We start from the raw sequence: 27,289 nt of genomic DNA, 5'->3' as shown, positions 1-27,289 counted from the left end.
GCTATTTTTCTTCTGTTACAGGTATGGGAGAGTAGGCAGTTGTTATCATTAGGGGAACAGCCATCTATTGTAAAAAAATAAAATAAAATAAATAAAAAATGGCAATACTAGTCAATGTACATGGGTAAATAATGAAGTCAACACAGTATTTGTTAGATCGCCATCTCAGCAAACCTCTAAAAGGGGTTTTCTACTACAGAGGTATTGATGGCTATGCTTAAGGTCGCTGATGAACATTAGAATCGGGGAGGCCTGATAACTTGTATCACCACTAACCACCTATTCCCAGCTCCGTCAGTGTCCGGATGTAAATGGTGAAGGAACAGCACAGCTCCGTACACTGTATAATGGCTGTTCCAGGGTTCTGCAGATCAACTCTGATATAAATGAAAGGAGCTAATGAGCCGTACAGGACACCAAGTTTGGGCAGGGCAGCCCACCACAGCGTCCTAAAAAGCCTAATGAGCATGTTTAGGCCCGATGGGACCATTTCAGGTACACCGGCTATTTGTAGTGCTCTATTTTACAAGCACATAATATACGAGGTGATAACATTCCCCATGACATTTTGTTTCTCCAACTTGCACTTAGATTCTATTTTCTCACCTCTTAAACAAGACAATTGATATACGCCAAGATTTCAAATTATTCATAAATATTCAGGAGGAATAACAAAAATTGCACAAGTGCAGTTATAAAAAAAAAATGCACAAAAATAATGTCAAGGAAAATAAGTGTCTCCTAAAATAAAACATGTCAGGCGTGGTGACAGAGTCTCTTCAAGCAACAAAGGAGATAAAAAGTTTCAACTATTCAATAAGAAAATTATTTCAGGTAACAAGTACATTTTATTTTTCCTTCCCCAAATAAATAAAGGGATACAAATACATGACAACTAAAGAGAAAAAAATATGGAAGACAGCTGCAAGAACCAAGACTGGCAGCAGAATCTACAGAGGGGAATAGGATAGTTACAGCCATTACTGAACAAGCCAGAAATCTGCTGGCAAATTATGAAACGATAATTATGTATCAGATGGAAGGATGGAGCATATATCCGCGACTCGGGCACAGCTGCATTATCATATAGTCTCGAACATATTGATTACTACAATAATGTAAACATGAATAGTCACGGTCAGAGATCAGAAAGAACAAGGGGGCTCGGTGGAGCCGATTTATATTACAGTATCATAGACCACCCTTATTAAAAGTCAAAAAGAATTCAATAAAACCAAAAATTCCCTCATACCACACAGCGCTAGTCTGGTATATTACACCAAACGAAAACGCAAATTAAAGCACTTCCCAATATATGCTGTAAAGGTCATCACTGTCCCACAAATTACATTTCACATCCAATACAAGAGGTTTGGGGAGATTCATGTAACAAGCTTGTACAGAGGAGAGTTAAAAAAAAATACACAGAAAACAAAGACAACAGAAGTTGCTGATATTGTAATAAATGTTGATGGAGTCAACCAATTAACTCAGAGAAGGGGGCAGAAAAACAAAAACTAATTGGGGCCCTTTCACACTTTATTACAAGACTCCTTAACAGTGAAAACAAAAGTTCAGATGCATGAAATCTCTTAATTGTTTAATGATCTCATAGTATCTATCGCCACCTAGTGACACCTCTGCTGTGGGAACCTTCCAGCCCGAGAGATCCGGCACATCAGCCGGCTGAGGACATGGCAGAAGCGTCAGAAGAGCTCCGTCTCTAACATACATATTAACCTTGGAAATCTGTGGAACGCGCATTAGATTTATAGCAGGCCATAAAGCACGTGATTATAAAAACGTAAATATATAGTAATTGTATATTCGAATAATAAAAACAAGTAATACTACAGAAATTGTGCATAACGTGTAACACCACAGCAGGGAGATTAGCGGAGGGCACGGCTCTTACCTGGCACTCAGAATAAATACTTTTATTATCGAGCCATGATTCCTTATCATACATTCCCCTCTGTTCACACCTTGTCACAGTTATGGCTCCTAAGCCTTGTGCATCTTACATTTTAATAGATTGGGATAAATAAAGCAAACATAAAAACATTACTTCAGGTAAATTTTTACAATAACCCCTTTATAAGCTATATCATTACTAGAATTGGTCGGCCACTACATTTAGTTAAAGAACGTCCAAAGTGTTCCGAACAGAGGTCAAGAACATCGACACAAAATGAAAAACACTGGGAAGACGCGGCAAGCATGTGACAGATCCGATCAGCTGTTGTCGCTGGTTTACCCTACAGCAGGCGCAGTGGACGGTCAGATAAGATGCCGTGGCAGGGAACGCTTACCTCTCGCCCTTGATGAGTGACAAGAGCCGCCAGGGGCTTGGCATAGAATCTGCTGTAAGAAAAGCCCAGGCAGCCATACATGCTGTTGGCAGTGAGCTTCAGAGCCTTCTGTCTGATGTCATACTGAAAGTAGAACAAAAATTAAGTAAGCAATCAATAAACGGGAAAGGGACTGACCTGTTCTCAGAAATAATGTACTACAGACTGACAATGACCCGAATACCCACGTCCAACTAAAAGGGAAAAAAATAGTAATTCCGATCTGGATACAGAACTTTCATACAAAATGTTATCAAAGCCGGCGAGTTCCGCAAATCTTGTTACAATTTTTAAGAGTAAAAATTAAACATCTGCCTAATAATATATTGCACAATATTAATAATAATCACGGACTTTCCGTGCATGCTTGTGATGATGTACATCAGTGTATTTTGCAGTTCATATACAATTAATATATTTCAAACTAAACATAAGCAGCACTGCCTAGAATGCAGCCCCGGAATGGGGACATTAAATCCTCCAGCAGGCCCCCAGCTCATCATTACCTGCAGGTACACGTCTGGATTGAGGTCGGGCTGTTTCATCAATTGCTTGACATGACGTCTTCTCTCCACTAGTTTCCGGATCTCCCGAGGCAAGATTCCCATTTCTAGATCAGAATTAGGTAGCTCTGGAATCTCATCTTGATCCTCATCCTGCAACAACAATGCAGAAAAAAAGCAATAAGCAAGACCATCCTTAATTCTGCTTCCTTCTCTCGGAAATCGCATCTCAAGCAGCAGCATTTGCTAGTCTCTCGTAGCTATAATCTGCCCTAAACCGCTGTCCCTGCTCAAATGTGCTGATTATCCTGCAAGACGCAAAGCAGCCAAAAAGAAAAAGCAGAATCTAACAGACTGCTTCCAGAAGCCCTAGCTATTTTATTCATAAAAGGGAAACATGGCTTGTGAACAACTGGATAGCAGCACAATTAACCCATTGCTTAGGGCAGCTTTGCAGAAAAGGGGTCTGTCATGTAAGGCAGGAGCTTGCTAAGCTGCACGCGGCATATAAGGTAAGCTTGTCACCTGAAGAGGCACAGCTCCTAATGACGGACCAACAGTCCTTAACTAACAAGTGCTGAGGACACATTACAGTACAGAGAAATCATTGCATTGTATGCAGACTGACCATACAGTTCACTATTTACCATGATAGTCCAGGTCATTATGTTGCACGTCACACAAGCTAATTCTCTGTAGTCTGTTTCTGCACGGTTTGATACATTTTACTTTCTTTCGGCAGAGAAGATCATTTACATAAATGCAGCCATTTCATGGAAATACTTGGGCACACGCACTTGTAGATATGGTTGTGCCAACGATCACTATGCAGCACACCAACCTCTTTTGCGTTCTGAGCATTAGCAGCTGTGCGATGCACCGTGGTGAAGCAGATGTTATACTCTTGGATAATGGAGGGGTACAAGCTGTTAAAATCCAGAAGCAAAATGAACTTGTCATAAAACCCTAAAAAGGAAGACAGAAATTACAAAATTATTCTAATGACTGATGACAATTCTATAAAGGTAAGGCCGGCCTAAAAGAGAACCCAAAGCCACGCAAGAGTCATGACATTAAGGCCGGGTTCACACGAGCGTATAAAAAAAATGGTCAGCGTTTCATCCAGAAAACTCAGGCAACGTTTTTTCTTTGCTTGTCATCTGAGGGCAATCTGCTTTTTTACCACAGTAGTCAATTTACAAGACCATCTACAGTTTCCTTTGTTAAAAACTGCAATGTATTCGTAAAAACGTATGCTATACATATTGCATCCAAATGTTATTCATTATGGAATATATTAAAAATGTAAAATGTGTCACAGCACTCTTACACTATAAGAGGAACATGCATACAGTGCATTGTGAAAGTATTCACACGCTTGGCTTTTTACCTATTTTGTTACATTACAACCTGTGTTTACATATTTTTGTAATCCGATTCGTGTGTGATGCATCAGCAATAAATAGTCTAAGTTGGTGAAGTGAGAAAAATATTGGCATAACAATTTATGGGATGAAATAACTAAAAATTGGCATGTGCATATGTCTTCACTACTAAAAACTTCTGGTGCAAGCAATTACCTTCATAAGTCACATGTCAGTGACATGAAGTCCACCTGTGTGCAATCTAAGTGTCGCATGGTCTGTCAGCATATACACACTTTTTCTGAAAGTCAACAGAGGCTGCAGCATCATTAACCCCATAACGACCACAGATACGCCTTTTAACGGCAGAAGTTAAGGGAAAAAGTGAATAGCGCCCCCCAGAGTCGGATTTTCTCTGGGGTCTCGGTTGCCGGAGGTAGCAGAGACCCCAGAGAACATGTTTCAGGTTGTTTTTTTCACAGACCCCCGGGTTGCGATCGCCGGTAATTAACCGTTTACCGGCAGCTGCAAAAAAAAACAAACCGCTATTTGCCATTTAATTTCTCTGTCCTCTGATGTGATCGCACATCAGAGGACAGAGAAATGGGGTCCCCGATCACTCCCCGATACTTACTCGTGTCCCCCAGTGCTTCTCGTGGTTCCCCATGGGCGCCTCCATCTTCTTCTGGCAAAAAAGTGGCAGGCGCATGCGCAGTGAGCCCGACGGCCGGCACATCTTTGGGGTCTCGGCTGCCGGGGGTAGCCGAGACCCCAAAAAACATGATTGGGGTCGTTTTTTACCGACCCCTGTTTTGCGATCGCCGGTAATTAACCGTTTAACGGCGGACGCAAAAAAAAAATAAAAAATGCAATGTGTGTAATTCTCTGTCCTCTGATGTGATCGCACAGGACAGAGAAATAGGGGGATTGGGGACCCTGTCATACTTATCGGTGTCTCTGGGTCCTCCTGCGTCCCCTCCTGGCCGCCGGCTTCTTCCTCCGGTAAGAAAATGGTGGGCGCATGCGCTGTGCGCCCGCAGTGATCTGCCAGCCGGCAGAGGTAGATTCTTCCTCTTGTTTCATTTTGGTCACTGTAATAGATCCTATCACAGTGAACAAAAAAAAAAAAAAATAGTAAGTAACCTCCCCCCTTTATCACCCCCTTAGTTAGGAAAAAAAAAATAAAATAAAGAAATGTATTTATTTCCATTTTACAATTAGGGTTACAGTTGGGCTAAAGTTCGGGTTAGGGTTGGGGCTAAAGTTAGGGTTAAAGTTGGGGCTAAAGTTAGGGTTAGAGTTGAGATTAGGGTTAGGGTTGGGATTAGGATTAGGGTTTGTACTAGGGTTAGGGTTGGGATTAGGGTTAGGTTTGGGATTAGGGTTAGGGGTGAATATGGATTAGGGTTGGGATTAGGTTTGAGGTTAGGGTTGAGATTAGGATTAGGGGTGTGTTGGGCTTAGGGTTGTTTTGGGGTTAGGGTTGTGATTAGGATTATGGATCTGGTTGGGATTAGGGTTAGGGGTGTGTTGGGGTTAGGGTTTCAGTTAGAATTGGGGGGTTTCCACTGTTTAGGTACATCAGAGGGTCTCCAAACGCGACAGCCAATTTTGCGCTCACAAAGTCAAATGGTGCTCCCTCCCTTCTGAGCTCTGCCATGCGCCCAAACAGTGGTTTACCCCCACATATGGGGCATCAGCGTACTCAGGACTAATTGGACAACTTTTGGGGTCCAGTTTCTTTTGTTACCTTTCCGGAAAAAAAAATGGGGGCTAAAAAAATCATTTTTGTGGAAAATAATGATTTTTTATTTTCACGGCTCTGCGTCAAACTTCTGTGAAGCTGTGAAGCACTTGGGTGCTCAAATGCTCACCACATATCTAGATAAGTTCCTTGGGGAGTCTAGTATTCAAAATGGGGTCACTTTGTGGGGGGTTTCTACTGTTTAGATACATCAGGGGCTCTGAAAATGCAACATGATACCCGCAGACCATTCCATCAAAGTCTGCATTATAAAACGTCACTACTTCCCTTCCGAGCCAGGACGTGTGCTCAACCAGTGCCCACACACACACGGGGTATCAAGCGTACTCAGGACAAATTGGACAACAACAACAATTTGGCCTAGTTTCCAAAATGGGGTCACTTGTGGGGGGTTTCTACTGTTTAGGCACATCAGGGGCTCTGCAAACCCAACATAACGCCCGCAGACCATTCTTATCAAAGTCTGCATTCCAAAACGGCGCTCCTTCCCTTACGAGCTCTGCCATGCACCCAAACAGTGCCCCCCCACATATGGGGTATCAGCATACTCAGGATAAATACATTTTGGGGTTTAATTTTTCTTGTTACCCTTGTGAAAGTAAAAATTTGGGGGTGAAAAGATCATATTTTTTCCACAAAAACTATTTTTTATTTTCACGGCTCTATATTATAAACTTCTGTGAAGCAGTTGGGGGGTTCATAGTGCTCACCACACATCTAGATAAGCTCTTTTGGGGGGGGGGGGGTCTATGTTCCAAAATGGGGTCACTTGTGGGGAGTTTCTACTGTTTAGGTACATCAGGAGCTCTGCAAATGCAACATGACGCCTGCAGACCATTCCATCAAAGTCTGCATTTTGCGGCTCGGTCATTAAGTACCAAATTGGCTCTGTCACTAAGGTGTTAAAGCACCATTAACCAAACACCATGAAGACCAAGGAGATCCCCAAACAAGTCAGGGACAAAGTTGTTGAGAAATACAAGTCAGGGTTGGGGTATAAAAAAAATATCCCAATCTCTGATGATCCCCCGAAACACCATCAAATCCATGATCATCAAATGGTATCACAACAAACCTGCCAAGAGAGGACCCGCCCACTAAAACTAAGCAAGGGCAAGGAGGGCATTAATCAGAGAGGCAGCACAGAGACCAAAGGGAACCCTGATGAGCTGCAGAGTTCCCAAAAAGAGACTAGAGCATCTGTCCATATGACCACAATAAGTTGTACACTCCATAGAGGTGGCCTTTATGGAAGATTGGGCAAAAAAAAGCCTATACTTACACACAAAAATTGTAGGGCTCGTTTTGCGTTTGCCAAAAGACGTGGAAGACTCCCCGAAGTATGGAAGGTGTTGTGGTCAGATGAGACCAAATTTGAACTTTTTGGCCACAAAGGTAAATGCCATGTCTGGCGATAAACCAACAAAGCTCATCAGCCTAAGAACATCATCCCCACAGTGAAACATGGTGGTAGCAGAAACAAGCTATGGAGATGTTTTTTGGCAGCAGAAACAGGGAATATGGTCCGAGTCTAGGGGAAGATGGATGGTGCGAAATACAGGAATATTTTTAAGCAAACCCTGTTTCAGTCTGTCAGTGATTTGAGACTGTGATGCTAGTGCATTGCAATGCATTAAACCTTCAAAGTAAAAAAAAAAAAAAAGTGAAAGTCCAGAGTAACTCTGCTGCCTCATCATAGTGATTGATTCCTCAGGAATTCATCTGTCGCATTACTCGGAGATTTAGCAGGAAACCCCAATAAGTGCTCAACGTAGAGCACCAGATAAATGTGATCCCAAACATTATGAAAAATGTTCCCAATAAAATCTTCAACTCAATCCACACAAAAAAGCAAGTCCCCACTCAGGTCCGTCATCTGTTAACGGAAATATAGGGGGATTCCACGTTACTGGTAGTGCCAAGGCTCTGGAAAAGCAAAATGGCTCCTTGCCCCCTCAAAATAATTTCATCGCTCCCAAATCCAAATGCGCCCTTCCTTCTGGGCCACAGTGTGCATGATCCATCTTTAGCGTTCACATTTGGCAGGGGTATAATTTCCAAAATGGGGTCACTTAGGGGGTGGATTCTGCTCTCTAGCACTTAGGGGCTCTGTATACTCCACAGTCCACAAATGATTCTAGGAAAATCTGCGTTGCAGAAGGCAAATAGCTCTCCATCCCTACCAAGACACTCCCTATGACTAAGAACTCCTGTACAGCCACATATGGGGTATTTCTATATTCAGCAGAAACTGTGGGACAAATTCTGGTGAAAATTTTACCCGCTTCTTGTGTAAAAATGTTAAATCTGGGGCTAAAACAAAATCTTTGTGATAAAAATGCAATTATATTTTCTTCACTGCCCACCGGTGGTGTCAAAATGATCACTGCACCCCTAGATTAATTCATCAAGAGGTGTATTTTGTAAAATGGGGTATGAGTAGAGTTGAGCAATTTGCTCGGGTCCCTGCTTATTCGGCAAGCTATAGCGCTTACCGTATAAGCTGCAAAGGGAACCCGGCTTCCTGGATCACTCCGGCTGATCAGCTGTCCAGCTCCACAGCTGCATGTGTAGCGGCTGTGTGACAGTTAGGACACATGCATTGGGAGTCCAACAAACAGGCTCTCCATGCATGGGTCTTGACTGTCATACAGCCGCGACATGCATCTGCAGAGCCGGACAGCTGAACAGCCGCAGTGATCCAGGAAGCCAGGTTCCCTTTTGCAGCTTATACGGTAAGCGCTATAGCTTGCAGAATAAGCTAGGACCTGAGCAAATTTGCTCAACTCTACTTATGAGGCGTTCCGCTATCTCAGGGGCTCTCTCAGTGGGTGGGTCATGGCACCCTCAAACTATAACAGTATAATCTGCACTATAACATGGCGCTCCTTCCTTTTTGAGCTTTGCAGTAGTTATCACCCACAGATGTGGTATAGGCACACTCAGGAAAAATTGCAAACACATTTTGAGGTCCATTTTCTCCTCTTACCCTTGAGAAATAAATTTGTGGCTAAAAGAAAAATTTTGCAGAAAAATGTGATTTTTAAAAATTTTCTTAGTTTGATTATAAACATCTGTAAAGCACCTGGTGGATCAAGATGCTCACCACACATCTAGATAATAACCTGAAGGGTTAATAAACTTCTTGAATGTGGTTTTGAGCACCTTGAGGGGTAGAGTTTTTAGAATGGTGTCACTTTTGGGTATTTTCTGTCATACTGACCCCTCAAATTCACTTCAAATGTGAGGTGGTCTCTAAAAAATGGTTTTGTAAATTTTGTTGGAAAAATGAGAAATCGCTGGTCAACTTTTATCCCTTATAACATCCTAACAAAAAAAAAAATGTCTCCCAAATTGTGCAGATGTAAAATTGACATGTGGGAAAGGTTATTTATTAACTACTTTGTGTGACACGACTCTGATTTAAGGGCACAAAAATTAAAAGTTTTCAAAATTTTTGCCAAATTTTTGTTTTTTTCATATATAAACGCCACTCATATCAAATAAATTTTACCACTAACAAGAAGCATCATATGTCACGAAGAAAACAATCTCAAAATCAGTGGGATCCATTGAAGCGTTCCAGAGCTATAACTTCATAAACAGAGTGGTCAGAATTGTAAAAATTGGCTTGGTTGTAAAGGTCAAAAATGGCTTGGACACAAAGGGGTTAAGGCAAAAGTATCACTTAATTTAACACTAAATATCAAATAATCTCATAAAACATCACCCTTATTTAAGATATATTAACCCCTTAGTACCCACAAATACGTCTTTTTACAGACCTCACATTAGACAATATCAGCGGTAGCAGGGAAGACTCAGTTGTATTCAACGGATATCGGTGAGAGCAGGCAGTGGCTGGCGGGATTACAGCCACCGCCTGCACTATAAATAAAATTAAAAAAAAAAACCAAACACTTTTTTCATTTTTTCCTCACAGTGCTGAGGTCACCGCAGTTCAGGCAGGCTGGGAACGCAGCCTCAGTGACCCACGGTAACATCAATGAGGTCTTCTCTGCTCACTGATGCTGCACTTGCAGCAGCTCATTCATAAGTGGTTCTCAGACTGGACGTTCGCATCTTGGCACCGTCCATGTTGAAAACTATTTATCCCCAGACATAGATTACGGCGTGGAACAGAACGACGGACAGGTGAGGGATATTATTTTTTTTCATTTTTGTTTTATTACAGAAGAAGGTTTCAATGGAACGGGTGTTAGGCGAGTATAACTGCGTCCTGTTTTTATTTCAAATAAAGGACTTTGTACTTGCTGTGTGTTTACTAATAGACGGCTCTCTATTACTAAGCCTTGGAACTTGATGTCATCAGACAATACAAAGGGACATCACCCCACAGATATGAACCCCACTTGCCACCACCACAGAGCAAGTGAGAAGAGCCAGGCAAAACGCCAGAACTAGCGCATCTGATAGATGTGCTTTTTCCTGGGTGGCAGCAGGTTGATATTTTTAGGCTGGGGAAAATCAATACCAATGGCACCTTACCAGCTTGAGAATACCAGCACTCAGCTGTCTGCTTTAGCTTGGCTGGTTGTCAAAAATGGGGTGACATCACGTCACTTTTTAAAATTATTTAAAGAATTTAAAAAATACAACGTGGGTAGCCCACTATTCTATAACACGGACCGTGCTGCTGTTAAAAAATTGGATGTTAGCATGCTTTGCCCACGGACACACGGTCGTGCCCAGACCCATAAACTTGAATGGGTCTACGTGTGTAAGTACCTTGGTACGTGTGAAAACTGTCAAACCGGATACACCGACATCTGAAAGAGCCCTTAGTCTGTATAGAAACAATAGATATGAATTTATTGTGTGTAGTGAAAAATAATGTGATTCTGGGAATTACACTTTAAACGATAAAATCATACTGAGAAAAATAAGAAAGTGGCATTGATTTTAAATTTAGCAGAAAAAGAAAAACATCTTACCAACTTTTGGATCCAGGACTAACCCCCCAGCATAAGCAGCCTTCCTGCGGCCTTTCTTGTTTTTATTTTGATCTACATCCAAGTCATCATCATCCTATAATAAATACACAAGTTAGTCAAATGGAAATTATTTAAAAAAAAGCAAAAAAACTTTAAAACCAGTATTAAAGGAATGTTCTCGCTCAGGAGTGCAACGCTCCCAGTCTCACAGGTTCCTGCTTAAAAATCAGGGGTGAGGTGTGGTAGTGCATGCCTGAAGACTGATCCTTTGGACCAATGCTGGACCCACTCTGAAGCTGCAAGAGGTAGCTTTGCCTCTGCAGCATTAGAAGAGCACTGAAGATGGCTGAATTAACCAAGCTTCAGAGAAGTGTCGGTCAGTTGTAAAGCAAAGAGCTTGCAAGGGCGCGCTCCTCATTTAGCAAAACCAAAAGAAATTAACTGGAGTATAAGTTGGTATACATGCAACGTGTGGATCATGTTCACACTGGCCAAACATACAAAACCTAAGATAGAAACAATATGAACAAACCCCTGCTGTAAGTAAAAAGCAATGGTGCATATAAATAACATATGGTACGTAGTAAACACTGTTTTTAATTAAAAAAAAAAAATAAAAAAAAAAGCATAAAGGCGAACGCCAAGGTGTACCCTGTCAGGAGGGTCCTAACCTCTAGATTTAAAACCTTACTGTGTGTCAGAAAGGACCTCAATTGAAAAGTACCCTATGCTATTTATATGTACCATTGCTCTTTACTTATTTAGAACAGTATATTCATTTTGTTTCTATCTTAGGTTTTGTCCTCTCAAACCGACTACTTGGAAATTGCAATGGTGGCCGGTATCCCTGGCTACAATCAGTAAACTATAGAAGTGAAAATCATTCTTCTCTTGAGAATGGAGAGGATATCTAATAAGAGGCAATATACAAAGGTGCTTGTTTTTACAGCACTTTGCAAAATTACCCATTTAAAGGGACACTGTCACCTGAATTTGGAGGGAACAATTTTCAGCCATAGGGGTGGGGTTTTCGGGTGTTTGATTCACCCTTTCCTTACCCGCTGGCTGCATGCTGGCTGCAATATTGGATTGAAGTTCTCTGTCCTCCATAGTACACGCCTGTGTAAGGCAAGATTGCCTTGTGCAGGCATGTACTACAGAGGACAGAGAATTAACTTCAATCCAATATTGCAGCCAGCAGGTAAGGAAAGGGTGAATCAAACACCCGAAAATTGGGCTGAAAATTGTTCCCTCCAAATTCAGGTGACAGAGTCCCTTTAACAAGGTGAAACAAACACTTTAAATAACTCCTTTGACAACGGAGAAAAAAATCAACTGTAAATATTTTAGTACCGTGTTATCAGTACACGAATACTAATATGAACATCTAGTGGAAACCAATACCCTGCAAACCTCCTCCAGGTTGAAGGCAGCCATCAGTCTACTATTCATGCTTTCCAAACGAAAATTGCAAACAGGTATATTTTTCTCTGAAACACTCAGATGTTTGAGAGAAAGTTAAGGTGAAAATTAATCTGTCATCGGAATTTTGCTAAGTAAACTACAGGCAGTGTCTGGCTGGCGTCATTACACTGATTAACCCCCTAACGACTACAGATATGCCTTTTAACGGCAGTAGTTAAGGGTACTTAAACCACAGTGCCATTAATTAACGGCGTTGTGGAAAAAGTGAATAGCGCCCCCCAGAGTCGGATTTTCTCCGAGGTCTCGGCTGCCGGTCATAGCCGAGACCCCAGAGAACATGATTCGGGTCCGTTTTTTACAAACCCCAGGTTGCGATCGCCGTTATCAACCGTATGACGGCGACCGCAAAATTTAATTTAAAAAATGCAGTTTGCCATTTAATTTCTCTGTCCTCCGATATGATCACACATCAAAGGACAGAGAAATAGGGTCCCAATTGCCCCCCAATACTTACCAGTGTCTCCCGGTGTGTCTGTGTCCTCCTGCTTCCTCCCACTGCCGCTGGAGTCTTCTTCCGGTAAGAAAATGGTGGGCGCATGCACAGTGCGCCTGCAGAGATCTGCCGACCGGCACCCGGCAACAATAGGAAGATTTTTCCTATTGGTCCATTTGGTCACTGTGATAGACCCTATCACAGTTATCAAAATAAAAAAAATAGTAAATAACCCCCCTCTATCACCCCCTTAGTTAGGGAAAAAATAACGAAACAAAGAAAATGTATTTATTTCCATTTTCCCATTAGGGTTAGAGTTGGACTAAAATGAGTCGGGCTAAAGTTAGGATTGGGGTTAGGGTTGGGGCTAAAGTCAGGGTTAGAGTTGGGATTAGGATTAGTGTTAGGGTTGGGATTAGGATTAGTGTTAGGGTTGGGATTAAGATTAGTGTTGGGGTTAGGGTTAGGGTTGTGCAGGGCCGGACTGGGACTAAAATTCAGCCCTGGCATTTGAAGGTACACAGGCCCACTTGTCACATGGTGAATATGTAATATCTTTGTGCACCTGTAGGTCACAAGAAGTGAGGGGAGTGTAACACGACTATATAACATATAATCACAGCTGTGCCCAGTATTACAGCTCAGTCCTATTTATTGCTCTTAGGTGCAGGAGCGGGCAAAACTGCTATTTTACACACACAGTGGGGTCTCATAGATAATGAAGATGATGCTGCGCTCTACATGGTGCTGCGGCCTCTTCATACACAGTAGCTGATGGACAGTGATGCAAAGGGTCAGGTACCAATGAGCTAATATTTATGTATTTATTTTACTCACTGATACAGCACCACAGGTCTTTACAAACGTTATCATCACTGTCCCCATTGGGGCTCACAATCTACATTCCCTATGAGTCTTTGGATTGTGGGAGAAAACCAGAGAACCAGAGAAAACCCACACAAACACGGGGAGAGCATACAAACTCCTTGCAGATGTTGTCATTGGTGGGATTTGAACTCACGACCCCAGCGCTGCAAAGCAACAGTGCTAACCACTGAGCCACCAAAAATCTCTACAAAGGCCAAGATCTGTATTAACGCCATATCGTTACCATATAGCAGTAGATATCAGCTCTGCATAACATATAAGAGATCACAGCACAGTTACAGATAATGACTTACAGATTACTTTCTTTCTGATTGACTCGTTCACTTTTCCCATCTTTTTCATCTGGCCTAGACCGACATGACAACTTCTCCAGCCACAACTCGTCTGCAGAGATTACAACAAAGACAAATTTCACTTCTCATATTCCAGCCCCATTCCCATCTATTCCCAACCTGCACAAACTCCTCATCCTGCTGATACCCCAATACTGAGCCGCTGCTGCCGTATGTGTCCCTATTACTGCCCCTGATACCCCAATACTGAGCCTCTGCTGCCGTATGTGTCCCTATTGCTGCACCTGATACCCCAATACTGAGCCGCTGCTGCCGTATGTGTCCCTATTACTGCCCCTGATACCCCAATACTGAGCCTCTGCTGCCGTATGTGTCCCTATTACTGCCCCTGATACCCCAATACTGAGCCGCTGCTGCCGTATGTTTCCTACAGCACCTGATACCCCAATACTGAGCCGCTGCTGCCGTATGTGTCCTTATTACTGCACCTGATATCCCAATACTGAGCCGCTGCTGCCTTATGTGTCCCTATTACTACACCTGATACTCCAATACTGAGCCTCTGCTGCCGTATGTGTCCCTATTACTGCACCTGATACCCCAATACTGAGCCGCTGCTGCCGTATGTGTCCCTATTACTGCACCTGATACCCCAATACTGAGCTGCTGCTGCCATATGTGCCCCTATTACTACACCTGATATCCCAATACTGAGCCACTGCTGCCGTATGTGTCCCTATTACTGCCCCTGATACCCCAATACTGAGCCGCTGCTGTGTGGTACAAAAACAGCACTCCTTTTACTGCCCTACATAATAATGCCACCACTGTGCCCTTTAAATAGTAATAATGCCTTTGTGCCCTCTATATGGTAAAATTGCCCTCACTAGAAAATATTAATGCACTGTGCAAATGCACTTGAAAACAGTATCCACATTTTTCCCCTAGAAAGTAATAATGCCCCTTGTGCACATGACTGCCATAATACTCTGAGTGCCCCTATAACAATGATGCTTCTTAAGTGCCCAGTTAACATCTACTAAAGTCCCCAATGTACAACTCTTTTATATACATTATGATGGGCAAACAGCTCCCCTATATACAGTATAATACACCCACAGTTACTCCTATACACAATATGATGTTCCCACAACTGCCCTCTACACAGCATTATGGGCCTTAAACTCCACTATACATAGTGTGGTGGGCCCACAGCTCCCCAATACACAGTATGGTGGGCCCACAGCTTCTCAATGCACAGTATGGTGGTCCCACAGCTCCCCTATACACAGTATATTGGGCCCACAACTCCGCTATACAGAGTATGAGGTCCCCACTGCTCCCCCAAAATACTGACTACCACAGTAGCCCTCAGACTGTATAATGGCCTCCAAATTAGTCACCAAACTGCATAATGGCCCCCGCACATTAGCTCACAAACTGTACACTATAATGCTCCTCCACATTAGCTCCCAAACTGTATAATGGCCCCTGCATTAGTCCCCAAGCTGTATAATGGCCCCCGCATTAGTCCCCAAGCTGTATAATGGCCCCCGCATTAGTCCTCAAGCTGTATAATGGCCCCCGCATTAGTCCTCAAGCTGTATAACAGATGCTGAATTAGTCCCTGAATTGTATGAGGGCCCCCCACAAAGTTTCAGAGTCCCACACACTACGCAGAAGGGTCTCCCATTGTTTATGATGCCCCCACATCACAAGTTTTAATAAAAAAAAAATCATGTACTCATCTAACCCAGGATCCTGACAAGTCCAGTGGCAAGGCAACGCAGTGTAGCATGCGCCAGGACTCTGACGTCCCCAGCGTGCGTCGGCGCCTCGGTGGTTCTGTAGACCTGAGACATAAAGCGGTCTGCGGTCTACAGAACAGAGAGCGGTAGTGCAGGGAGATCTACTGCAGGGCTCAACTGTATATGCACATTATACATGCTTATTAATTAAGGGTAGTGCAGCTTTGGGTGCGCCCCCTGAGGCCCAGGGTAACCGTCCACTCTGCACCCTGGTAGCTGCGCTGCTGTATACTGTGGCTACAGACATAAGACGTTACACCAGTCACATAGTTCCCTGTATATAACTTCCGATATCCGTGCACCACTTATATCATATCCCTGATATATCCTATGCTATGTGTACAGACATCAGATGCTATATACAGGATTATATGTCATGTTGTATATTACACTGAGTACAGACATCAGATCTTATATCATCACATATTATCCTGTATATAAGATCAGATGTCTGTGCACATAGTATAGGATATGAGTGACATTCTCCTGTACAGTATGTGTACTATGTGCACTGTGTATACTATGTGCACTGTGTATTGTATATTATGACATATGCATTGACCGATTGCTCCTGGACCAGGCCACAGGACATACATGATATAATATACAGTGGCTATATATATCTATATATATATCTATCTATCTATCTATCTATATATATATATACACACACACACACACAGTGTATGGTGTCCTGCAGCCAGGCTCAGGAGCAGTCAGCCTATGATCCTGTATACAGCTGTCTGCTGGGAGTTATTGCTGCAGCTTGTTCCTGCACACAGATCAGGCCACACTGGAGCTGATGACCCCACTGACAGTGCGACCCCATCTGTGTGAAGCTTCAAGCTGGACAATAAATCATCTCACCGGCCTCAGCTCGACTGCAGACACCACGGCCAGACAAGATCCGACTGTCAGAGACCTCCTGCCCCGGCCCCCTGCTCTGCTGACCTCATCACTGAAGCTCCTCTCAGCCCAGCCGGCTCGCAGGTGACGTCCATCATGTGGTGTGTCTGTAATCCTGGGATGTCCGGGCCGGCACTTGTACAACTTGATGGTACAGTACAGTGCCGGGAGGCCTAAAACTTCTGCACGGGGCAGACCTGCACAGCGCCCCCTGCTTGTGTGCATGATCGCGCTGCAGAATTGAAATCAGCAGAGCCAAGGGGCGGCACAGAACAGCACAGCGCCCCTTTCCTGGTCCTGCTGGTTTCATCAGTGCAGCGTGATTGTGTGTGCAGGCAAGCTAATGCTGCGCCTGCCCGACATGCACGCTGAAGAGGGAGTGGAGGTGATCGAGCGGCCCATTAGAGGGACCGGCCGTTCTGGCATTTGCCAGAAGTGCCCGATGGCCAGTCCGGCCCTGGGGTTGTGGTTAGGGGTGTGTTGGGATTAGGGATGGGATAAGGATTAGGGATGGGATAAGGGTTAGGGATGGGATAAGGGTTAGGGTTGGGATTAGGTCTGTGTTGGGGTTAGGGTTGTGAGATTATGGATAGGGTTGGGATTAGGGGTGTGTTGCGGTTAGGGTTGGAGTTAGAATTGGGGGGTTTCCACTGTTTAGGTACATCAGGGGGTCGCCAAACGCGACATGGCGCCACCATTGATTCCAGCCAATTTAATGTTCAAAAAGTCAAATGGTGCTCCCTCCCTTCTGAGCTCTGCCGTGCGCCCAAACAGTAGTTTACCCCCACATATGGGGTATCAGCGTACTCAGGACAAATTGGACAACAACTTTTGGAGTCCAATTTCTCCTGTTACCCTTGCGGGCTAATAAATGGTTTTTGTGGAAAAAAAAAAAAATATTTTTTTATTTTCACAGCTCTGCGTGAAATAAACTTTAGTGAAGCACTTGGGGGTTCATAGTGCTCACCACACATCTGGATAACTGCCTTGGGGAGTATAGTTTCCAATATGGGGTCACTTGTGGGGGGTTTCTACTGTTTAGGCACATCAGGGGCTCTGCAAACGCAACATGACGTCCACAGACCATTCTATCAAAAAGTCTGCATTTCAAAACGGCGCTCCTTCCCTTCCGAGCTGTGCCATGCACCCAAACAACGGTCCCCCCCACACATATGGGGTATCAGAGTACTCAGGACAAATTGCACAACAACTTTGGTTGTATAATTTCTCCAGTTACCCTTGGGAAAATAAAAATTTGGGGGCAAAAAGATAATTTTTGTGGAAAAAAAATACGCTTTTTTATTTTCACTGCTCTACGTTATAAACTTCTGTGAAGCACTTGGGGGTTCAAAGTGCTCACCACACATCTAGATAAGTTCCATAAGGGGTCTAGTTTCCAAAATGGTGTCACTTGTGGGGGGTTTCCACTGTTTAGGCACATCAGGGGCTCTCCAAATGCCACATGGTGTCCGATCTTAATTCCAGCCAATTCTGCATTGAAAAAGTCAAACGGCGCTCCTTCCCTTCCAAGCTCTGCCATGCGCCCAAAGGGTATGTGCACGCGTCCGGATTTCTTGCAGAAATTTCCTGAAGAAAACCGGAAATTTTCTGCAAGAAATCCGCAATTTTTTTTTTGCGTTTTTTTTTCCGTTTTTTTCGCGTTTTTTTTAGCATTCTGCAAGCGAAATTAGCTTGCAGAATGCTAAAGTTTTCCAAGCGATCTGTAGCATCGCTTGGAAAACTGACTGACAGGTTGGTCACACTTGTCAAACATACTGTTTGACAAGTGTGACCAACTTTTTACTATAGATGCTGCTTATGCAGCATCTATAGTAAAAGATAGAATGTTTAAAAATAATAAAAAAAATTATAAAAATGCTTATACTCACCTGCAGACCTCAGCGGCGTCTGTTCCGTATAGATGGTGTGTGCGCGCAGGACCTTCCATGACGTCGCGGTCACGTGAGCGGTCACATGACCGGTCTCGACCAATCACAGGACCGTGACGTCATCGCAGGTCCTTCACCGCACACCAGCTACAGGAACCGAAGCGGCAGCATGCACCTGAGAGGCGGGAAGACATCGAAGGTGAGTATAGGACTATTTTTTATTTTAATTCTTTTTTTTTTTTACCACTTATATGGTGCCCAGTCCATGGAGGAGAGTCTCCTCTCCTCCACCCTGGGTACCAACCGCACATAATCTGCTTACTTCCCGCATGGTGTGCACAGCCCCGTGCGGGAAGTAAGCAGATCAATGGACTCCTAGGTGTGCGGAATCCCCGCAATTCCGCATTTTTAATGAACATGTTGCTTTTTTCCGCGATGCGATATTTTCGCGGAAAAAATCGCAACATTTGCACAAAAAATGCGGAATACACTGTAAATAATAGGAGGCATAGGTTAGCGTTTTTTTCGCGTTTTTATCACGTTTTTATAGCGAAAAAACGCGAAAAAAACGAGAAAAATCCTGAACGTGTGCACATGGCAGTGGTTTACCCCCACATATGGGGTATCTGCGTATTCAGGAGAAATTGCACAACAAATTTTGTGGTTCATTTTCTATTTTTACACTTGTGAAAATAAAAAAAAAATTGGTTTTTAGTAAAATGTTTGTGTAAAAAAGTTAAATGTTAATTTTTTTTCCACATTGCTTCAGTTCCTGTGAAGCACCTAAAGGGTTAATACACTTCTTGAATGTGGTTTTGAGGAGTGCAGTTTTTAGAATGGTGTCACTTTTGGGGACTGGAAATGCGAGATATTCCCTAAAAAAAGGTTTTGTAAATTTTGTTGTAAAAATGAGAAATCGCTGGTCAACTTTTAATCCTTATAACTTCCTAACAAATAAAATGTTGTAAAAACTGTGTTGATGTAAAGACATGTGGGAAATGTTATTTATTAACTATTTAGTGTGACATATCCCTCTGGTTTGAGGGCATAAAAATTAAAAGTTGGAAAATTGCAAAATTTAAAAAATTTTCGCCATATTTCCATTATTTTCATAAATAAACGCAAGTAATTGCGAAGAAATTTCACAACTAACATGAAGTACAATATGTCACGAAAAAACATCCTCAGAATCAGCGGGATCCGTTAAAGCGTTCCAGAGTTATAACCTCATAAAGTGACAGTGGTCAGAATTGTAAAAATTGGCCTGGTCATTATGCTGCAAATTGGCTCCATCACTAAGGGGTTAAATTGAAACCTGGGGTGAAGAAACCAGTCTTGTGGTTGTTGTTTAAAGAAGTTGTCCACTACAATAATTTTTTTTTTTTCCGAAATCTTGCTACTATGTGCCACTGAAAACATCCACTGTGTTTATTTTAGCAATATTACCTTTTATCATGCTGTAGCAGCACATCTTTAGTGCTGGATCCAGCTCTCATGGGGTTAAGCGACAACTTCCTTTCTCCTGAGTTATTGTGCTCTAATACTACAAGATCCATGATGCATTGCACTGCCACTAAGCACGAACCTACCACACCCACTCCAAAACATACCCAAACCCCTCCTCTAGCTTCAAAAAGATTTGTTTTGTCATTTCTGTCTAACCTCCTCTTTTATATTTGCCCAACCCACACTCCATTACACACAGATAGATAGACAGATAGATTTTTTTCGTTTATCGCTCCCCTTCTTACCAGAGCCGTAATTTTTCCATCAATATGGCCATGTGAGGGATTATCTTTTGCGAGACAAGTTCTACTTTTGAACGACATCATTGGTTTTATCATGTCGTGTAACAGAAAATGTGAAAAAAATTCAAAGTGCGATGAAATTGCAAAAAAAGTGCAATCCCACACTTGTGTTTTTTGCTTGGCTTTTTTGCTAGGTTCACTAAATGCTAAGGCTGTGTGCACATGTTGCGGATTTGATTGCAGATCCGCAGGGTTTTTTGCCGCACGGAATTGCATCAAATCCGCAGTGTAGTGCACAACCAATGTAAGTCTATGGGAGCTGCAGACTTGTTGTGCACATGCAGCGGAAAAAGCCGCGCTGAAACGTAGCTTTTTTTTCCGCAGCATGTCACTTCTTTTGTACCGAACTGCAGCGTTTCTGCACCCTTAGGCCGGGATCACACACAGAGAAATACGGCCGAGTCTCGCAGGTTAAAACCAAGCTCTGGCACCGGCACTACAGAGCGGAGCGTGCAGCCGCACAGCAATACATGGAGCTGCACGCTCCGCTCCGGAGTGCCGGTGCCAGAGCTTGTTTTTAACCTGCGAGACTCGGCCGTATCTCACTGTAGTGTGACTCCGGCCTTAAACTTTCATTGAGTCGGGCACATCCGCAGCAAAACCGCAGATGTAACAAAGATCTGCAGTTTTGCTGCAGATGTGGGTCTGAGAAACGCTGCAGTTCAGGAGGAGGGAAGTGTGTGGGCGGTGACTGTGTGCGTGTATGTGTGTGTGCGGGCGGGATCTGCGGGCTGTTTGGGTGTGTGCGGGACTGTTCGGGTGTGTGCGGGGGGTCTTTTGGGGTATGTGTGCGGGCATCATCCAATGGGACTACAAATACGCAGCATCCAATCTGCAGCTAATTTCGGATGTAAGGCTACTTTCACACTTCCGTCGGTACGGGGCCATTGCAAACAGTCGGCCCGACGTACCGATAAGACGTTGTGCTAAATTTGCACAACGTGGGCATCGGATGCAGTTTTACAACGCATCCGCTGCCCATTGTGATGAGCGGGGAGGAGGGGGCGGAGTTCCGGCCGCGCATGCACGGTCGGAAATTGCAGACACCTCGCACAAAAAAACGTTACATTGAAATTTTTTTGTGCGTCGGATCCGTCGCACGACGGATGCGACGTGTGGCCATCCGTCGAGATCCGTCGCTAATACAAGTCTATGGGCAAAAAAACGCATTCTGCAAGCACATTTGCAGGATCCGTTTTTTGCCCATAACGACGGATTACGACGGAGCCCAGAAGACGGAAGTGTGAATGTAGCCTAATCCGGACAGTGGACACGACCCTACACTATCCATACATCTATCAATAGATATATCTATCCAGATATATCGATAGATATATGAATAGATAAATATATGCCTCTATAGATCTATCTATATGAAGATCTGTCTATCCATTTCATCTATCATCTATCTGTTTGTGTGTAATTGAGTGTGGGTTGGACAAATGTAAAAGAGGAGGTTGGACAATAATGACATCACAAATCTTTTTTTTTGTTCAAAAATATATCTTTATTTAGCTTTCAAAAACGCATACAAAAAAATTTAAAAATGCATCAAAACCATGCAAAAAATGCACCAAAAACGCATCAAAACTGCACCAAAACTTCACCAAAACCGGCATAAAAAAAGCATAAAAAACCTGAATCAAAACCACGCAAAAAAACGCACCGAAAACCGCACCAAGAACTGCATCAAAACCAAACAAAAATACGGCATCAAAACCGCGCAAAAACCGTGCAAAAAAAAAATGCATCAAAAAGGCAGCTGCGTTTTCTGCAAGGAGATGCAGATTTCTGCACCCAAAGCTGCAACGTGTGCACACAGCATAAAACTGACCTGCCATTATGATTCTCCAGGTCATTACGAGTTCATAGACACCAAACACGTCTGGGTTATTTTTTATCTAAGTGGTGAAAAAAAATTCCAAACTTTGCTAAAAAGAAATAAAATAAATGCGCCATTTTCTGATACCCATAGCATCTATATTTTCTGAGATATCGGGTCGGGTGAGGGCTAATTTTTTGAGCGCCGAGCTGACTTTTTTAATGATACCACTTTTGTGCGGATACGTTCTTTTGATCGCTCGTTATTGTATTTTAATGCATGTCGTGGCGACCAAAAAACATAATTTTGGCTTTTGATTTTTTTTTCTCGCTACGCCGTTTAGCGATCATGTAAATTTGAAATGGGCTCACCGCCAAAGCCCACCTCAAAGCGGGGGATACTGCCAGCTGACGTACTATTACGTCAGCTGGCAGAAAGGAGTTAATGAACAATGTTTCAGTTTAAAAAAAAACCGAAAAAATAACGGCATGGGCTCCCGCGCAATTGTCTGCGCCAGGGGGGGAAAGCCGACGGCTGGGGGCCAATATTTGTAGCCTGGGAAGGGGGTAATACCCATGGCCCCTCCCAGGCTATGAATATCAGCCCGCAGCTGTCTGCGTAGCCTTTACTGGCTATTAAAATAGGGGGACCCCCCCAAAAAATGAGGTGAGGTCCCCCTATATTTTATAGCCAGAAAGGCTATGCAGACAGCTGCGGGCTGATATTCATAGCCTAGAGAGGGGCCATGGATATTGCCCCTCCCCCGGCTACATATACCAGTCCGCAGCCGCCCCAGAGATGGCGCATGTGCAAGATGCGCCAATTCTGACACTTAGCCCCTCTCTTCCCACTCCCGTGTAGCTGTGGGATATGGGGTAATAAGGGGTTAATGTTACCTTGCTATTGTAAGGTGACATTAAGCCGGGTTAATAACGGAGAGGCGTCAATAAGACGCCTATCCGTTATTAATCCAATAGTAATAAAGGATTAATAAAACACACACACATTAGGAAAAAAGTATTTTAATATTCTTCATTTAACCATACTTCAGCGCCTGCAAAAACGTAAAATAAACCGTATACTACCTGTCCGCCGTAGTCCAATTAATAACGAGGGTCCCATGACGATCTCCCCTATAGAACAGTGACATCGGGTGATGTCACTGCTCTATAGGACCCTCAGTGACACACTGACAGGAGACAATGGCTCCTGCAGTGCATCACTGAGGTTACTATAGTTCAAAGTCTCACTTTATGGCAATTGCTGCGTGGGAACATTTCTCACACAGCAATGCCAAAAGTGAGACTAGGGACTAGGGGGCATAGGAATACATTGTGAGGAATACATTGTGGAAGGATACCTTCCATCATTGTATTCCTGGAGAGCGGTCGCATCAGCTGATGCAGCTGCTCTCCACGGGAGATCGTCGAGGGACACTCGTTTTAATTGGATATCTGCGGATCAGGGAGTATAGTGTTTGTTTATTAGGCCTCTTTCACACTTCAGTTGCTCGGCGTCAGTCTAAAACCGCCATTTTCATCAAATAACAGATCCGTCATTTTTTGTGACGGATCCGTTATTTCCCCCATAGACTTGAATTAGCGACGGATTGTGGCGGATGGTCGTCCGTTCCATCCGCCATGCGACGGTTCCGTCGAAATTTGGCGGACGTTGTCTAGACATTGACGGACTTTGTAACGTTTTTATTCTACGCCTAATTGGCGGTCCGCGACGGATCTGTCGCGTCCGCCATTTCATAGAATGGGCGCCTATGGGCGACGGATCCGTCGCGATCCGTCATTTGGCAGATCCGTCGCCCCAATCCGTTTTTTTCAACTGAGCATGCTCCAAAAAGTAGATACTTTTCCCAGACAACCCCAAAACTATATAAACAGGAGAGGTGGGCCTCATTTCTCAATGTGTCATCAAGAGAGAACACAGACACTGCCAGCAAGAGAGAGACCGTGCCAGCAAGAGAGAGACCGTGCCAGCAAGAGAGAGACCGTGCCAGCAAGAGAGAGACCGTGCCAGCAAGAGAGACAGACCCTGCCAGCAAGAGAGACAGACCCTGCCAGCAAGAGAGACAGACCCTGCCAGCAAGAGAGACAGACCCTGCCAGCAAGAGAGACAGACCCGCTAGCAAGAGAGACAGATCCTGCCAGCAAGACATACCCCGCTTGCAGCCATCAAGACCCTGCCAGAGACTATGTGAGTACTGCCATCCAGCGTGTGTGCGCCATCCTTGCATGTTTTTTATTTTTCTTACTGTGCTGGTATTTTTAATGGCTGTGCTGTGACATGTGTGTGTGTATAAATGCCGTGTGATGTGTGTGCCCGACCGCCCGCCTGCCTCGCATGTTTTTTATTTTTCATACTGTGCTGGTATTTTTAACGGCTGTGCTGTGACGTGTGTGTGTGTGTGTGTGTGTGTGTGTGTGTGTGTGTGTGTGTGTGTGTGTGTGTGTGTGTGTGTGTGTATAAATGCTGTGTGATGTGTTCTGCCTTTTTTTTTATTTTTCATACATTAACATACTGTACTGCTATTTCAAATAAAGAGCAGTGTAGCTCCTACTTTCCAACCAAAAAAAAAGAAAAAAACAAAAAAAAAATTGTAATAAAAATTACACAAAACTGTCCGTAGTATGATTTCAAGATAAATTTATAACTGGTCTACATTCAATAAAGGTGTTTGAGGTTCTATATATATAAATGCAGAATGCAAACCTTTGGTATACAAAATGTTATCTGGTTATAGAAAATAGTAACTAGGGTAACCATAATTTTCATTTTTGGGTATTGGTATTTTAACTTTGAATGAGGGAATTTTTTTATAAGGTTGAAACTGTGTCTGGAGGAGGGGGTGGGGTAGGTTTACCAACATGCGCATGGCGCATATCAAGATTGAAGTAGTTTTGGTGTTGCTTTCATGGAATTTTGGGGGGAAACAGGAGGTGGAGGGTTTTGCAGCTTGTACATCAAGCATATCAAGTTAACTTTTTTTTTTTTTTTTAGGTGTGGTTAAAAAATTTTTTAGGGGGGGGGGGGAATGTAATTTGGCATAGCAATTCATAGTATAGTAGCTTAGAACTCTCTTTATACTTGCAGATTCTAGGTACCAAGTGAATAGTGACCAAGGGACCAAGACAGACGCAGGCAGGCCCCCCAAAGCTTTGAAAACAGATGTAAGTATAAAGTCCCGAAAAGCTGCGTCTATCCTTTTGTATAGTAGCTTAGAACTCTCTTTATACTTGCAGATTCTAGGGACCAAGGGACTAGGGACCAAGGGACTAGGGACCAAGACAGACGCAGGCAGAAAACGGATACCATAATGTCTTCTTCTGAGAGCCCCCCCTCACATCGTCAGCCACCTGAGGTTTTTTTTTTTTTTTCTTCATAAATTTTTTTGGGTACATCTCTGGTAATATGTTTTTTAACCCTATATGTATTTATTCTGCTTACACAGGAAGATGAAGCAGAGGGGCTTCCAGAAGGAGACGGGCAGGGTGGAGAAATGAGAGGAGCGGGAGCGCATAGTGTAAGTTTTGCAGATACACATCCTCACATAAAACACACTACACCCAACACAAACATTCAGCACAGCCCACACACAGTAGATATGCCTCCATCCAAGCACATAATTTTTTATTTTTTTTTTGTATTAGTCTTCACAATCTGGGGCTCGACGTAGAGTTCCTCAGAGCACCTCCCATAGTCGTCGGAATGCTAATCGCGGCGGTCACCTAAGAGTAAGTTCCTTTTTTGGTTTGGTGTTTAGCATACTGTAAAATTTATGTGGTATAACATTTCCCTTTTTATTCTTTTTTGTTACTTCACAGCGTGCTCCCGAACAGGATGAGGAAGAGGAGGGCAGTGAGGGCATTGATGTGGATACCCTCATCCAAGCGGTCCAAAGTCGGGAGCCGTTATGGAACATGGGAGACCGCCGCCATGCTGACCAGTTCGTCACCCGACGGCTATGGGAGGAAGTGTGCAGTGCTGTTATTGATAACTGGGAGGAACTCGAAGCTGGGGCCCAGGATCTAGCGCGTAAGTATTCACACTTCATTAACTTGTGTTAGCATGATTTAATGTGTTGTATAGTAACCAATTTTTGCTTTCTCTTTCCAGGTAACAGGGTTATCGTGCGGTGGCGGTCACTCAGGGATCGCTTCAGGAGGGAATTTAACAAGGAGATGCAGGCCCCGAGTGGATCTAGAGGACGCAGGAGCAGATACAAATATTACAGACTTTGTACAAAAAGAAAAAAAAAAGAGCATGAACCGCACATCCCAAAATCATATGTTGATCTAAAGCCGCTAGGCAAAAATTTAAATACTGAATATGAGGTTTTCAGTTTAACATTCTGATCAGACTGTATGAAGCCCACTGCCCCTTCACGGCAAACCTCGTAGTGGGTCCTAACGCCCTAAAGGAGCGGAGCCATGCGGCAACCACCGCCGCAGCGGCCATGCACCAGCAGGGCGGACGGCCTGTTGCCCCACAGCACCCATGCTGCGAGACTGAGTCCCCAAGACTCCAGACCGCGCCGCCCCACCAGCACAAAGCCACAGCAACAATGGCCGCCACACAGCACCAGCACCAAAATGAAGGGAGCATTTAAACTCACCTTCCTCCAGCTCTTCAGTGAGAGCCAAAATGGGCTAGACCCCTTACTTTGCAGTCTCCTGCTAATTAAAATCACCTGAGCCAAATGGGAGGAGTGCTGGTCCAAGAAAGAGACAAGAACATGCTTTGTACAAAAAGAAAAAAAAAAGAGCATGAACCGCACATCCCAAAATCATATGTTGATCTAAAGCCGCTAGGCAAAAATTTAAATACTGAATATGAGGTTTTCAGTTTAACATTCTGATCAGACTGTATGAAGCCCACTGCCCCTTCACGGCAAACCTCGTAGTGGGTCCTAACGCCCTAAAGGAGCGGAGCCATGCGGCAACCACCGCCGCAGCGGCCATGCACCAGCAGGGCGGACGGCCTGTTGCCCCACAGCACCCATGCTGC

The 27,289-nt window shown here is 43.7% G+C and overlaps 1 protein-coding gene across 2 annotated transcripts in view; it reads right to left on the bottom strand.

Moving 5' to 3' along the window:
* The window catches only part of POLA1 (DNA polymerase alpha 1, catalytic subunit), a 502,104-nt gene that overhangs the window by 354,383 nt on the left and 120,432 nt on the right, over positions 1-27,289 (bottom strand). For both annotated transcript variants that reach the window (XM_077294669.1, XM_077294671.1), the window contains exons 22-25: positions 10,939-11,032; positions 3,696-3,820; positions 2,858-3,007; positions 2,313-2,435 (exon numbers count right to left, since the gene is read on the bottom strand). In XM_077294669.1, the coding sequence (XP_077150784.1) occupies positions 2,313-2,435; positions 2,858-3,007; positions 3,696-3,820; positions 10,939-11,032 (492 nt within the window). The remainder of the gene's footprint in view (positions 1-2,312; positions 2,436-2,857; positions 3,008-3,695; positions 3,821-10,938; positions 11,033-27,289) is intronic.

The sequence above is a fragment of the Ranitomeya variabilis genome, chromosome 3 (assembly GCF_051348905.1).
Source record: "Ranitomeya variabilis isolate aRanVar5 chromosome 3, aRanVar5.hap1, whole genome shotgun sequence".
In the NCBI taxonomy this organism is placed as follows: Eukaryota; Metazoa; Chordata; class Amphibia; order Anura; family Dendrobatidae; genus Ranitomeya; species Ranitomeya variabilis.
The sequence above is the reverse complement of the archived record's forward strand: the minus strand, read 5'-3'. Positions and strand labels throughout refer to the sequence as shown.